The sequence below is a fragment of the Lachancea thermotolerans genome (assembly GCF_000142805.1).
Source record: "Lachancea thermotolerans CBS 6340 chromosome E complete sequence".
Taxonomy (NCBI): domain Eukaryota; kingdom Fungi; phylum Ascomycota; class Saccharomycetes; order Saccharomycetales; family Saccharomycetaceae; genus Lachancea; species Lachancea thermotolerans.
The window spans coordinates 385,819-400,504 of NC_013081.1; the positions used below are offsets into that span (position 1 = coordinate 385,819).

A 14,686-nucleotide genomic window follows, 5' to 3' on the forward strand; every position below is an offset into this window, starting at 1 on the left:
ACACTCTAATGTACGAGTGTTGCCGATGCCATCAAGCTCATCGAGCTCATCTCATTGTTATATGGAAAATTTTGTGGTATCATTTTTTACGTAGTACGCTGGCGGGTCCCTGCAGAGAACTCGCTATAAGTTGACGCTGGTGTTATATGTAGAGACTGGTGCGTCCCTTTCAAATCACTCATTAAATTGTATTAGATCAGTTTAATTTGTGTCTTATATCTCAAACAGCTTTCGGACAACCCTACTCTCTACAGCTCTACCATGACAGTTCCAATTTTCATGAATTAGTTGTTTCGTGTAAAATCTCGAGGACGCAAAGGACTGTAGAATGTCGAAGTTGTCACCCTGTTCTCTTTCGCCTTTTTCAAGCATTTGCAATTCCCGCGTCAACAAGCGTTTTCCGCCGCTCAGAATCTCCATGTATTTCATCATGATTTGATTGTAGGACCGCATCAATAATATTGTGAACTGAGAGATCAAATCCAGGTACTTGGGGATGCCGTCCAAAAGCTCCCTTTGAGTGCTTTGGAAATGGTTTGCGATCAGTTTGAATTTAATGCTGCGTGCGTCTTTCGACCCCAAAAACGACATGTAATCCTTTTTCAGCTCCTTCAGGTCCTGAATCTTAGATTGTATCATTTTAGAACTTTGCTTGGCTAGAGTCAAAGGAGCTATGACTTTCTCTTGTAAATCTCCTAACTTTGTTAGCATCACTTCTTGTCGCTGCTGGTGCAATTTATTGATGTAAATCGTGTAGATAGACTCCACATTGGGCTGTTCAGTCAAAAGCTGGCTTAGTGGCTCAAACTCAAATATTTTTCGCCACTCTTCGGCTTGCCTCATGTTTTGGTCAAGGATTGCCGCAATATCGAGATCGCTTAGCTCTTTCTCCAGTTTTTCCATATGTTTTCCAACTTGTTTGAATCGGCTTATGTAGTCCGCGAGAGTTGGATCCTCATTTTCTGCCTCATTTAATTTTACATGGCTGGATATAACCGCAGCATCCATATCACCAACACTGAGGTGATCAGAGTACCTACTGGAGGAAAGAGAGAGATGGGTCTCACTCGACCTACACGAATTGCCCTCCAAGGGCACTGTGAGGTGGTTACTGATGTTTGAAGATCGAGAATCAAAAGGCGCTTGCTCTTTCGCAACTGCCCCCTCATCCAAGAGTGTTTCGGCAGTGCTTAAGAAAGAATGAAACTTGTCGGCGAACATTCTTAACTTTTCCAATGCACTGCCCGACAGAAAATCTTCTCCCTCTCTGATAATGTTCAGTATGTCTTTGTAAAACTCTCCTAGTCGTTTGACAGGAGCTGCTATTATGTCCTCGATCTTCACGAGGTCGGCTTTGTCTAGACAGCTCTCATACCATCTATAGAACAGCGTGGATTTCGTCTTTTTGAGATGCTCGAGCAACTCAAGCTGTCTCCGGTGGCTCAAAAAGTAAGTACTGTAGGTGGATCTGATTTTGCTTAAGTGCGATTCAAAAAACTCAGCTGGATCAAAATGTTCAGCGAAAGATTCGGGAATTTCAAAACTTGCGTCAGGCCCTGACCACCTTGCGCATGCAGTTCCTGATTTACAGCATGATGACACATAATTTCGTAGGGATTTTACAAGAATTCGGCTGAGCTGAGATATTGTATCCATGTTTCCAAATAACAGAATTTCTTCGTTAGAGCTCTGCGCCATAAGTTTTCCGCTTGCCTTCTTGTGGTGCAGCTCCTTTCGATAAATCATGTTGAGCATATCAGTCATATATGCATAATCCTCCTCTCGTCCCAGAAAGTCGTAAAATGCATCAAAGAATTTCTTTCCTACAAACTCGGAAGTAGAAGCCGGCTTTGTTGGAGCTTTTTCAAAGTCCAAGTTGAGAGGTTCCGTTGAAGATATCAGTATGGAGGCCGACCGTTGAAAGCCCCGTGATTTTGGGGGCTTAGTGTGAATGCTATGAGTTTTCGCAGCTACTGGATATTTCGCGCTGGCTTTGTAATGACATTCGCTTGTCCACATGGACTTTGCGTAAGGATTAAAGGGTAAGGTTTCTCGAAGCTGTGACCCATTCTTGTATGCGCTTGACCCCCTATTAGGAAAAAAGGCTTCCCTACTATCGCGAATAGGCGTAAGCGTTGACTTTGCTGGGTAATCCAGCTGATATATTGAGTTGGTGGATTTAATCATTTTGAACTTTTTGTCGTGTGCGGTGCATTAAAGTTTGCGAAATGTCCTTGATTCAAACCTGTGCCATTATATACTTCCATTTTAGAGGTTTGCTTGACAGTAGCGTTTCATTCGGGACATTTTGTATCCTTATAAATTGAAGTTGTTTCAGGATGTAACAAGGGTGTTCAATCCAGTTCTTGAACTCTTATGAAAGACGATTCTACCCCGCCTCTCCCGATGAAGTCTGTGACAATTTTGAAACGATCTTTGTTGTCTTTGTCATTCATGGCCAAGTTAAGTAGCTCTGTATCTATTTGTGTTTCACTTTGAGCACGTTTCATGTTTTCAGAAGCCTCAAAATCAACAACGCATTGTGGGCATCTAAAGAATCTATTGTTGCTTTCTGATGATTCCTCCTCGTTGAGACACCTCTGGTGATAGATATGGTCACACTTAAAAAACACTAACGGTGCGCTTAGTGCTGTTTGGCATATATTGCAAGTTTGGTTCTTTAATTTAATCTGCGCTGGAGATTTATCGTCAGTCAAAGACTGTAGTTTACTTTCTTTCTCTTCAAGCTCCGACTCATAAGATTGTATGAGTTTTTTGTTGTTTTTAATCTCTTGGCTCTCGCTTTTGATGTGTTCGATCAAAATTTGCTGAACCAAGCCGAAGGACGCCACGTTGGATGAGCCTAGAACTTGGAGGATGTCGAGAAGAGGCATCAAGTCCTTTTCCAAAACTTTGTTCAGGATTTTTTCTCTGAAAACTGCCTCTCCGCCTATTTCTTTCATCATACTCTTAGAGCTTATGAAATGTGACAAACCCATTGAGTATAGCGCAGGTTCCTGCTCTCCGAATTTTTCTATGAACTTGAGCGAAGTTTTGGCGTCGTTTGTCAATGAAATGGACCTGAACTTATACGTTAAATCAAGTTTGCCAAATTTGGCAAATTCCAGCTCATCTTGTAGATCGTCTCCTTCTAAGGCCGCTTCGAAGTTGTTCACCTGGGATATTAGCATCATCAAAGAATTGTCAACAGCTTTGTTCAACCTACCAGCGGAAGACGAGTCGACACTAGCAGTACTTGTTGTCGCTAGTTTTGTGCTTTCTTTATAAACAGTGTGAGCTTTGTCTCGCCATTCTTGTTGTCTTCCTTTTTCGTCGTCCTTAGCCAGCGTAAGATAAATATCGTAGAGGGTAGTCAAAATGAGTTGTTTGTCGTGATCAAAACCATGAAACTCGTTATAGCTTCCCAGGCAGGCCTCCAGAAAGACAACAAATTCAAAGGGTTGGTTAATGAAGGAGGTGAATATCAGCGTTGGTTTAGGGGGTTGGTAAGTTGGGACGGAGGAAGTTATATCTTGTTCCTTCGACGTTGATACATTTTTCATGTACTCGATGAAGGAATTGTAACTGTAAAAAACGTTTTTATCAAACTTCTCCCGGCGCGAAACAACTGGATCGCTGACGCTTTCATATTTTAACGGCTGATATTTCCCGGTAAACAACTCTATGAGTAAAGCGTTGGTATCGTTTGGAAGCAATTCAAGTAGTTTTTTTGAAAACGCGACCAAAACCCGTAAAGTATCATCAACAGGCAAACTTTTGATGTAACGCAGCGCTGAATGCGGATCCTTGAGTCCGTCGATTAGGATTTCGACGACGATCGCGGGGTCTTTTGAAAATTTTCTGGCAAGTTTGAAGCTTTGCAGGAAAAATCCGAAATCTTGTAAGAGTCTCAAAATCAGATCCAGATCAAATAGTTCGGTATCAGAGAAATAATAGGATTCATCGTCCTGTTTCCAATCCTCCTCAGGCTCTTCTTCCTCCAGATATTGACCGGACCTGCTGAAGTGTGTAACAAACTGTTCGATGCCCTCCTCGTTTTTGAGCTTAATGAGAGCTATTAGGTAAAGGGTAACATGGTCTGAGCTGCTCATCCCCTTTTTCATCATTGAAAGCAGGTAATAAGATAAGTCTGAAACACTAGAATTATCTGAAGTGCTGTTGATGCCAAACTTTGCTATTACTTCACTTGTTTCAGTGACATTTAGACATTGAAGATATTGCTCGATTGCCTCCGTTTTGAGATTGATTTTGTAAAGGTGCTCTGCGAATTTTTTTCGTATTTTCTCTATCTCAATTGCACTCAAATTGCACTGTTGAGCTAGGTCAAGGGCAACTGGGAAAAGCTCTTTTTGCTCAACGATCTGTAGTTTCTCTTTGATAGGTTTCTCATTTATTTTGTGCATGGTGCCATCTGAGGTGAGCAAAAGTACTGATGGATCTCCTGAAAAAACATTGGAGAAAATATCGAGCACGCTTCCGGATATAAGAGTGTTCATTGCAATCAGCTTATTTTGAATGTCAAGTACTATGACTCTGTTGTTTGTCGTTGTTATATTTGCGACATTAAGAGCCGTGTTGTTGGAAGTCTGAACACCTAATAAGATAAGGATGTGATGCTGATCCACAGCATATATCCTTTTGATCAACGGTAGCTCCATAACTAAAGACCTCTTCTCGCCGTTTGATTTGTAGAAGTCCAAGGATTTCGCGGAACAACATATAAATTCTTGGCCATCGCAGCTCAAACAACTGCAGTTAAGGTCCAGGCCTGCACTTCCATTCAAAATTGTATCAGGCTTACCGTTGTTCCTTCCAGTAGTATTAAATAAAAATATTCCCGAAGTAGTTGATGCGAAACAGGTGCGACAATCGCGATCGAACATCAGCCCAGTAATAGGTTCTTTATTAGGATCATCGTAAATGACTCTTTGTCGAGAGCCGCGATCATGAATTATATCCCCTCTTATCAAAACAATGCGCCCGTTTACGAAGCCAATGGCTAAGCACGTTAGGTCATGCCAAATTGAGATTGCTGACAGTGGAAAGGTGTTCTTACCATTCTTAACCTCTATTAAGCTATGGTAATCAAACTCGTTTTTGGGCTGTTTGTCGAGTTTCCAAATTTTGATGGAGCATGGTCTTCCAAGCTGTTCCGCGGCACTAACTATGTAATTGTCCGCAACAAAACGCAAGTATGTGACTTGAAACCCTTCAGAATATGCTTCGAACTCGAGCTCAACTTCCAAGCTCTTCAAGTTAACAAGCTTGAGTATCCTGGATTGCACGACGATAAAAAGCTTGTCTTCAAGTGCGGGGCAGGCTGCTGATAGCGTGGGATCGGAAAACAGAGGCGAGTCACTTCCTATCTTCGGATCTCGCACCGGAGTATTTTCAAAAAACTGGAATTGACGCCATGATTGAAAGGACATATGAAGTGAATTGAGTCACCAGCGAGCGTGCCTTATATTGCGCTTAGGTTTAGCTTTAACTTGTGCATACAATATGAAACTTGGACCAAGTGTAGGTATCTCTAAATTGAAGTCGTCAAATTAAACGAAAATAGACAAAATCGATAAAACATGTAGGGATTTTGAAGGAAGACACGAGCCTTGCCGTTCTAAATTGTTTTCTGTGTAATGAGTCCTTTTATAGAAACTACATGATAGATGTGTCTAACCAAGCATGCTGCAGAAGCTCGATGCTATCTGGCCGTTGGCGATAATCCAGCTCAAAGGCCTTAAGAAGAAAATTCTTTGCTTCATCGCTTGCCCATGAGGGCGATTCGGGATGAGTGTTTGTTCCAATTTTGAAGATTGCCTGCATTTGAGAGAAGTCAGGGAACGGATGCTTTCCAGTGAACATCTCAATGATCACACATCCTACGGACCAGATATCGGCCTTCTTTGTCGTTACGACTTGTTTGACGACCTCGGGTGCCATCCAGTAAACAGAGCCTTGAAGCGATGCCCTTTTGTTTTGTTGCTGGTTCAAAGGTGAAAGTTTCTTAGAAATACCAAAATCGGTGATCTTTACGCATCCCTTTATGTCTATTAATATGTTGGCACCCTTGATATCCCTATGAATAATGTTCTTTCTATGCAAGTAGGACAAACCAATCAAAATCTGCCTTGTAAAGTTTTTGATCAATGGCTCTTCGAATGGTCCATAACTATTAAGCATTGAGGAAACCGAACCGCCTGGGACGTACTCCAGGAAAATATTGAGATTGCCGCCCTCTTGCGATGATCCGTAATAGGTCACAATGTTTTCATGATGTAGTTCCTTTAGCAAGCCCATCTCGTGCTGCAGAGCGTCAATCATTTTCCTATGTACCTGGGAGCTGTTTTTGACCGCAGATGCATTGGCGTTTTGATTGTACTGCTTCTTTATCTCATCCGATACAGACACGACGCCCGCGGTGACAGCAGTTGGCTGCAGCTCAACTTGTTTGACTGCCATTAACTCTCCGGTCTGCGCGTTCATTCCAAGGTAAACACTGCCGAAGCTACCAGCACCAATCCGAGCTCCTTTGAGCCAATTTTTGGGAGTAGCAATTTTTGTGGGCAATGAAATCATGTCCTCGTCCTCTTCATCATTATCTGAGTCTGCAACTCTTAACAACTCTATGCGTTCCGAGCTCTTTTGCTTGCGTGGTCCCTGGCGCAGATATTCTGCATGAGAGATAAGGCCAGGCCTTTTCGTGGGACCAGTTCTTCGCTCTGTTGTACCCTCGGAATTCTTGCTGACTTCCGACTCTCCGTGGGCAGATTCTGGGGCTTTGAAGTTGAGTGTGTCTTCTTCAATCTGTGTCCTGCGTTTTGACAAAGATGAGCCGGTTGGTACGTGGTGATTTCCGTCAAGGCTTTGTAAGAGGGCTTTCCCCACCGCGTTGGAATTATTGACCCAGATATCTCCCACATTGTTACCACCGACGGGAGTTGCGGAGCCATTGATGGAACTCAACCTTATAGACTGACGAACAGAGTTTCCTATGGTTTTCCGTAAGCTCTTGGCGTCCGTGTGAGGGAAATACTCGCTCAAGTTTGTGGATATCAACTCGCTAGGAGGTCTTTGGTTGAATATCTGCCGTATGGTATCCTTGTTGTTTTCAATTCTTAGTGAATTAGGCGCCCCAGCGGCCGTCCCGGGAGCAGCAAGTTCGTTCACAGCGTGGATCTTCGCGCGAGCGCTTGAAGTGGTACCTGCTAGCGCCGAAAGCGAGCCCAACTGGTGAATCACGCTCAGCGTCTTAAGGTAGAGCTTCTTAGAGGTCAAAGTGGCTCTGTCGCTTGGGGTCTGGTCCTTGGAGACAAAGATAAGTCTGTTCTTCTCAACGCGGTCAACGGAATGGCATATAGTGACTAATTCTACGTCATAAAGCAAGTGTAACACATTTTTGACATAATCGACCACGAAAACGTCGTAGTCTTGTGAATTTCTGGTTTCTTCACCCTGCGGTGTGCATGCTATGAATTCGCTGGGAAGCTTCTTGATGAGCTTTTTCTTGATCGAGTCTGCATTGAAACATCCATTGACGTTGACCTTCTTAGCCGACCCGTCGTTAAGTATGAAGATGGCGGAATGCTTGTCTGTGACAAGTTCCTCTGTTGTTGTAAGCTGTGCAACGCTGAGAGCCTGGAACTTCTGCAGGAGTTCTCGCACCTCATGGGAAGGCCTTGTCCTGCTACCACGAAGAGACTGGCATTTTTTCAAAATGCGAATGCGATCACCGATCTTTTTGACGCCAACTTCAACTAATATCTCCTTGTCTATGTGTGCCAGTGCATCCTGAGAAGTCAGATTCCAATTTTTAAAGCTATCCAGGTATTGGTGACAGTTGAGTTCTTGAAGAAAGTGGCTGACATATGTTTCAGAATCATCCATTCTGAGTGTTCTTACTGATCGTTGATTGCATATAAAACGTGGACTTACTCAACCGTAGTACTTTCATGAGACAAAGCGTAAAACATCCGTCTTACGTGATACCCAACGTTTTATGCGATATATAGAGCCATCGCACACGAATCTTATGGAATGCATCCTTCATCGATGGTTCGAAGGTAGCGCAAGCTTCTGGATCCCACAAGTCCTTACACCTTGACATTTGAGCTACCCAGCCAGAATATCTGTAGTGCTCATTATTGGTACTTCTATACGAATTGTTAGGATCTTACAAGGCAGGTTCTCGTTAGGCGGAACTTAAAACCCTTAAACGCCTCCGATCCACAATATTGCCCACACAACATAGAGTTGTTTTAATAGACTACAACGATGGCAAACGAAAACGAAGACGAGCAAAAGTTTTTCCTAGACCGTGCTGGCAAAAGGGTGCAGGTTGACCTGGAACATTTGAGGAAGCCTCACTCGTTAAAGCCACGCGTACCTCCAGCTCAGCCATTCTCCCCTCTCGTGATTGGCGGTGACCATAGGCCCAGCGCAAACCCTGGGCCTAAGGATGCTCAGGATGAGCCAGAGAAGACAGAGAAATAAACAACCTGTTGGGCGTCAATCATTTGTTTTGGTATTGCATCTTAAATTCTCGGGGATTTTGCTGCCTGCTAATCGAGCCTACTCTGGGCTGAAAGAACAAGTTGGTCTTGAGAGGCATGCAGCTACCCGCGAGACAATATAATGGACGCTCTATGATTATGCAGAGCTTGAAGCGCTACTTTTCCCGAGGCGCTGGATCGCGAGAGGCAGTGCACGTCTTCCCAAGTGCTGAAGAATATTAGCCCCATCTCGTCTAGCGGTGACGTTCCAAGAACTGTCTCACCTGCATGATATCGAGGTTGAATAGGTCTACTGCCCTTTCGAAATCTGCCACATGCTGTTGGGTTGGCGATGATGTCAAATATAGGGGCAGCTGGTTATTTATGACAGACGTGCTTCCATAATAGGATAATCGGTGTGGCAAGCGAACGAAAAGGATTTTTTCCGACAGTATATGCAAAAATAGCAGGTAGTGACCAAGTAGCGTGTTTGTTGAAATTCTATTACTATCTCGCGCGAGTGACGTGGCATTGAGCTTCCTCAACTGGGCATAAAAAACAGATTGTTCGGAATCGGGGATCACTAGCCCGTTTGACGTAAAAAGATCTGTCTCTTGCATTGCCTGAAATAGCTGTTGCATTCTGCGGGCTTTCAGCGTCTTTAAATGGTGTTTAGTGTCTGAATACTCAAAAAATGTGGACCCATATTCCTCATTGACTTTCGCGTCTTCAGCTGAGTTACGAGGCGCGGATGGCCTTCCATGGACCGCATCTTGCAAATACTTTATCCTTTCCTGGCGCAAGCGAATCGTTTCTTCCAGGTTTTTTCTGGCATCTATGAGTAAGTTCTTGCTATAACATTCTCCCTGGTCTGGAACTTCTGAGCTAATGCTGTTTGAGAGCTCGCATAATTCGGAATGGAGTTGAGTCGAGTACTCAAGAAGTTTGTTAAGTTTCAGTAAGCTGTTGAAGTTAAAACTCTTTGCCCGAGTCGACGTACAGCTGGTTGAAGCCTTATCTCTTGAGTCCACAATACTTTTGATTGCCCCATTTAATGTAAAAATGCCGTCGGAGAAGTGAAGCACTGGCACATTGACTCCTTTGAAGAAGTTTAATGGCAGGTCGTTGTCAGGAACATGATGCAACTGATTGAAGCTCAGAACATGGTCAGCGAGCACTACCCAAGCCTCTTCAGAATCGTCTGCCAAAAGGTCCCCGGGTACCCTTCCTATAACTTTCAGTCGCACTTTAGAGATCGTGTATGAAAGCTGAGGGAGCTCATTAAATTGCGCGTGCAATTGTGTGCCAGCTTGAACCTCACTAACGTAGAGACACCTGCCCTTCAAATCTTCGATCACGACAAAAACAGACGGCACGGCTTTGACCTCTATAGCGTGATTCCCCTGCTCTTTGATGAGCGACACATTGAATATTGATATAGTCTTTAGATGTCGTAACCTACGCTTGAAACATACAAGAGCGATGTTAATACATGATATAATGGCGGATCTTTGCTAGCTTCATTATGACATACCCTCAGAAGGTACATTGAGAACAGGTATCCTGCTTCTAGCGTGTTGTTCTTTTACTAAATAGGCCCTTTAAAATTGATTTTGAAAAATGTGTTCAAATCGATCCAATCTCATCTCTGCAAGAATTTGTAAATTGTTCGACAGAACCAGAACTGGAAATGATGTACGCAGCGCTTTTGTCCCTGCTTCCTAAGGTCATGGCTCATCCCGGGCATCACCATGGGACTAGCGTAATGCATGGTGAAGTAAAAGACAGCGTTATAGCACAATTTCTCTTTCCATACTCAGCGCGTGTCAACGCACTACTGGCGACCGTCTACATCTCAGCCGCACCATGTTTGATAGTAACCGCAATTCCAGAACTCCGAAAGGCTAAAAGGGGATCATTGTTATCTCTTCTGATGTCCTTTGCTTTCGGGACATTGATGGGGGACATTATTCTACATTTACTGCCCGAGATATTTTCAGAAGCTATCGACGTTAACGAGGAGGCCCAATGGTTAAAGTTCCTCGACGGTCTCCCCTTGCAAGATTCAACTAACGGACATGTTAAGGATCTTCTTGTAACTCTCAAGCCGTCACTGACTTCACATAACTCCCCAAGCAAGATGAGGACGATGGCCCTAGGATTCCTCGTGTTTTGTGGGTTTGTTATTTTCATGGTAATAGATAAGGGTTTGAAGATCGCTAATTCCGGTGGCGAGCATGAAGAGGGACATCATCATGGCCATTCTCACATTTTCTCAGTTCAGCATGAAAAGGAGGCCGAAGAAGGTGTTGAAGCTGTCAGCTCTGGCAAAGTCGTTACTTCTGACGAGGGCATGAACGTAGTACGCAGAAGTAAAGGAAACAAAACGGAAGGCAGTGATGTCGATGACGATATTGGCCATGAACGCGCTCCCCCACAGTCAAGTTCGCTAAAAGCGTCTGCATACCTCAGTCTGGTATCTGCATTCGCGCATAACATTACTGATGGCGTCGCGTTAGCATCGGCATTTTACAAATCCAAGCACACTGGCATTGTTACGACCTTGGCTGTGCTGATGCATGAAATCCCACACGAACTTGGCGATTTCGCCATTCTATTAGCCTCTGGGATCAATTTCAACCAGGCTCTCCTCCTGCAGCTAGTCGGTGCTTTCGGGGCTTTAATTGGTACGCTTTGCGGCTGTATTGCTAACGAAATGGCTGCTGGCACCGCCGATACCGGAATTGCAAGCCGCATCATTCCCGAAATTGGCTTCCCAACTTTTGTTGCACACGCCAGCTCCAAGTGGCCTATTTCTGCAGGGGAACTCATGTTGCCCATTACAACTGGCGGCCTTCTTTTCATCTCCACGGTAGGCGTCGTCCCGGAATTATTGAAGGTTACAGGTTCTTCGAAGAAGAACGAGCTGACCAACAGTTTGAGACACTTAGGCAGCGTATTCGCCGGGTTCGTGCTCATGGCATGGATGGGCCTAAACGAATAGTTTAATACAACCAAGCAGAAGTACAGCGTTTTCGAAACCAAGGTTTGATGCAATTATAAGAGATTATTAATACAGTGTAGAAAGGCATCTCAATACGATGTTAGCATCAGCTGCCTCTGAGTACCATAAATTGTGCTGGCACCCCCATCAGGAAACACACTCCCCCTTAGTTCGAAAACTAGATATTACCGTTATTCCATTATAAAAGGCGCATAGAGGAAGCCATCTATACGGTCTAATAGCGTAAATAACCCGAGGACTCGGCGCGTAATATTGTGATTACATCACGTGGCTTGTTTCAATTGCGGAGAATAAGAGTCAATTTTTTTTTAGAAATATAAGGCCTATTGTTTAAAAGCGGCCGATGAGTCTCATTGCTGATGGGCGGCAGCAAACCAGTGAGTTCAAGAATTTTCATTCGTAACCTCTAATCGCCAACTTGGATAAATCAATGTCACTGCCGGGACAGCAAGAAGCCCCTGGGCTGACGGAAAGTTCGAAAGTACTTGCGAATATCAGTACAAGCCAGGGCAAAAAGCGCGAAGAAGTCGTTGAAGACTATAGCGTGCCAGATGAATTCGAGTACGCGGAGGGCGGCTGGAAGGCATGGATGGCTATTCTTGGATCATTCCTTGGGTTTTTCCCCACTTGGGGTTTCTTTTACACTGCTGGAGTAATGCAAAATTACATTGCGAAAAATCAGCTGGCGACGGCCTCAACGTCGACAATCTCTTGGGTCTTTTCGGTATACAATTTCTGCTTGCTCGGCTCTTTTGTGTTCAGTGGCTTATACTTTGATCTAAATGGCGCCCGGCGCCCTTTAATACTGGGAAATGTAATGTTTCTCACGGGTATGTTCGCCCTTGGGAACTGCACCAAGGTGTGGCATTTTATAGTGTGCCTTGGAATTTTAGTCGGCATGGGATCAGGAATATCGTCAAGTCCTCTTATTGGCGTTGTGTGTCACCATTTCAACCGGAGGCGAGGCATTGCTACTGCACTAGCGATGAATGGAGGCAGTATTGGAGGCGTCGTCATTCCCCTGATGCTGCGGTCCCTCTTCGAGAAATCTGGGTACCCTTGGGCAATGCGTTCTTTAGGCTTCCTGTCCACTGGGTTTTTGGTCTGCTCGGTTTTCCTAGCGCGAGAGGACCCTGCGAAACTCCACAAACCTCAACCTGGGACATTGTTGCGTAATACCTCTGGGCCGTCCTTCGTAAGCAGCTTCCTCAGCTACCTCTCAGGATCGTTCGACTATAAAGCACTGAAAGAGCCCAAGTACCTATTTTGCACCCTCGGTTGCTGTATGGCGGAACTTTCAACAGGGGCCACTTTGACTTATATCACATCATACTGTGAAGTGGTTGGGTATCGTGACGAAGACGCATTTTACATCATTACGGTGTTGAACGCGCTTTCGATTGTGGGAGGCTATATCTGTAGTCTGCTGGCAGACGTGCTATTTGGCCGTTTCAATGTTATGATTTTAATAAACCTGCTGTTAGGTATTATTGGGTTTGTTATGTGGCTCCCATTTGGCTCTAAGGGTAGTGGCATCATGTATGCCTACGGAGCTATTTATGGTGCTCTGTATGGATCTATGTTGAACCTGGCGCCTGTTTGTTGCGGTGAAATTTCGCGCGTTGACGAATTCGGACGCCGCTATTCGACAATGTATGCCCTCGTAGGCTTTACATTCTTGGCAGGCATTCCGATATCAGGCGCTATTATTGGTGAAGGAACTTTAGAGTCTTACGACAACGTCATTATATTCTTCTCAGCTGTTTCAATTGCGGCAGGGGTGTTCTACCTACTTAGCAAGTGTTTTGCGCTACAGAACCCGCTCAAAAAAAGCGACTCCAAGGAATCAGACTTTCCGGGCACCCTTGCTCTACTTGTCAAAAGCTCTTTACGGCGTTTTTGACTTGGACTACAGTGAGCGAGTAATATGGAAAGGGAGAAATAAACTAAAAGCACTCGAAATTAATTCTTAGTTCATTCTTCTCTGAAGTTTAATATTGGTCCCAGGCATCAGAACCAAAAGACTCACGTCAAAGCCATATATCATTATAATATTATGGATTTGGCGAACTGCATCTGCGCATGTGTCGTCCTTAGCGACGCACCCTTCTGATCTAAATTTTAGAAGGGCCTTCTTTACAAAGGATCAAATCACGACAAGATGTACCTCAACAAAGGAGTGTCTCTGTCCTCGGAGTGATCCAGTTTCTATAGAACATCATAATGACTCTAAAGCAGCTGCGAATTCCTAATTATGCCCTCGGTGATATTTCACAAAAAGACAAGGTCATTGTCACGGGTAATTTCGATAATTGGGAGCACACCAAATTCGTTCTGAAACGCAACTCCGAAGATGACAGTTTTGAGGTCGAAGTCCCAGCAGTGAGTTCCGGAGTACTCACCTTCAAGGTATGGAGGCATTTTAAAGAAGCCTGAGGCCGCCTTTGGTCTCAGCTTTTGGCATTTTCGTCAGCGCCCTATATTTGTACTGACATTTACAACGACAGTTTGTGATTAACGATAGAGATTGGGTTACGTTGCCGTACTTTGATACGGAAAAGGACGGGAATGGATTTCTCAACAATGTGCTGAAGTGGCAGGACGCCGACGACGAACGCCTAGAAGATATAACGATCTCGAGCACAATTCATTCCCAAAACAATAGTCCACAAGACCAGTGCGTTCACGTGACCACAGCAGGCTGTGAGAACTTGGCCGATCACGACTACATTCAGGTCTCATCGCAAGACGAGCTAAGTAGCACAGAGAATGTAGATCTTGTGGTGCATTGTAGTTCCTCATCCGTTGGTCATGAAAATAACAGGGAGCCCTCTCATGAACAATCTCCGGATGGAGATGCATCCCAGCGTCGCTTACAGTCTCTGGTATCGGTAGTGAAAAGAGTTAAGATGTACTGGAGTGGCTGAAGGGTTTTTTTTGGCTGCGGCAATATCCTATTTGGCAGCTCTTTGGGTTAAATTTGCTAGAGTTAAAGTGTATCCAAATCTCCCATGGGAACTAAAGTACCGGCAACTACTCCTCTAGCTTCAGCTAATCGATACACTTGAGTAGGACCCCGTCGGATCGATGTTTAGTTTGGATATGTATATGGTAATTGAAGAGCGGTGCTGAGACCTTTGATGACGGTCAC

General features: G+C 44.4%; 7 protein-coding genes across 7 annotated transcripts; 3 read left to right on the forward strand and 4 right to left on the reverse strand.

The window, feature by feature from the left end:
- Window positions 1-213: 213 nt before the first annotated feature.
- On the reverse strand, window positions 214-2,187 carry FUS2 (Fus2p; the record flags this gene model as incomplete). The annotated part of the gene is made up of 1 exon (XM_002553623.1): window positions 214-2,187. One exon carries the CDS (start codon window positions 2,185-2,187, stop codon window positions 214-216), a length of 1,974 nt encoding a protein of 657 aa, XP_002553669.1.
- Window positions 2,188-2,354: 167 nt separating this feature from the next.
- On the reverse strand, window positions 2,355-5,450 carry PEP5 (tethering complex subunit PEP5; the record flags this gene model as incomplete). Its single annotated transcript, XM_002553624.1, has 1 exon — window positions 2,355-5,450. One exon carries the CDS (start codon window positions 5,448-5,450, stop codon window positions 2,355-2,357), a length of 3,096 nt encoding a protein of 1,031 aa, XP_002553670.1.
- Window positions 5,451-5,676: 226 nt separating this feature from the next.
- Window positions 5,677-7,905, reverse strand: STE11 (mitogen-activated protein kinase kinase kinase STE11; the record flags this gene model as incomplete). The annotated part of the gene is made up of 1 exon (XM_002553625.1): window positions 5,677-7,905. One exon carries the CDS (start codon window positions 7,903-7,905, stop codon window positions 5,677-5,679), a length of 2,229 nt encoding a protein of 742 aa, XP_002553671.1.
- Window positions 7,906-8,764: 859 nt separating this feature from the next.
- Window positions 8,765-10,059, reverse strand: VPS38 (Vps38p; the record flags this gene model as incomplete). The annotated part of the gene is made up of 2 exons (XM_002553626.1): window positions 8,765-9,973; window positions 10,045-10,059. 2 exons carry the CDS (start codon window positions 10,057-10,059, stop codon window positions 8,765-8,767), a joined length of 1,224 nt encoding a protein of 407 aa, XP_002553672.1.
- A 141-nt stretch (window positions 10,060-10,200) lies between these two features.
- On the forward strand, window positions 10,201-11,514 carry YKE4 (Zn(2+) transporter YKE4; the record flags this gene model as incomplete). Its single annotated transcript, XM_002553627.1, has 1 exon — window positions 10,201-11,514. The coding sequence occupies one exon, from the start codon at window positions 10,201-10,203 to the stop codon at window positions 11,512-11,514; it is 1,314 nt and encodes a 437-aa protein (XP_002553673.1).
- A 451-nt stretch (window positions 11,515-11,965) lies between these two features.
- On the forward strand, window positions 11,966-13,438 carry KLTH0E04400g (KLTH0E04400p; the record flags this gene model as incomplete). The annotated part of the gene is made up of 1 exon (XM_002553628.1): window positions 11,966-13,438. The coding sequence occupies one exon, from the start codon at window positions 11,966-11,968 to the stop codon at window positions 13,436-13,438; it is 1,473 nt and encodes a 490-aa protein (XP_002553674.1).
- A 320-nt stretch (window positions 13,439-13,758) lies between these two features.
- Window positions 13,759-14,462, forward strand: ATG45 (Atg45p; the record flags this gene model as incomplete). The annotated part of the gene is made up of 2 exons (XM_002553629.1): window positions 13,759-13,944; window positions 14,043-14,462. 2 exons carry the CDS (start codon window positions 13,759-13,761, stop codon window positions 14,460-14,462), a joined length of 606 nt encoding a protein of 201 aa, XP_002553675.1.
- Between the last annotated feature and the right edge of the window lie 224 nt (window positions 14,463-14,686).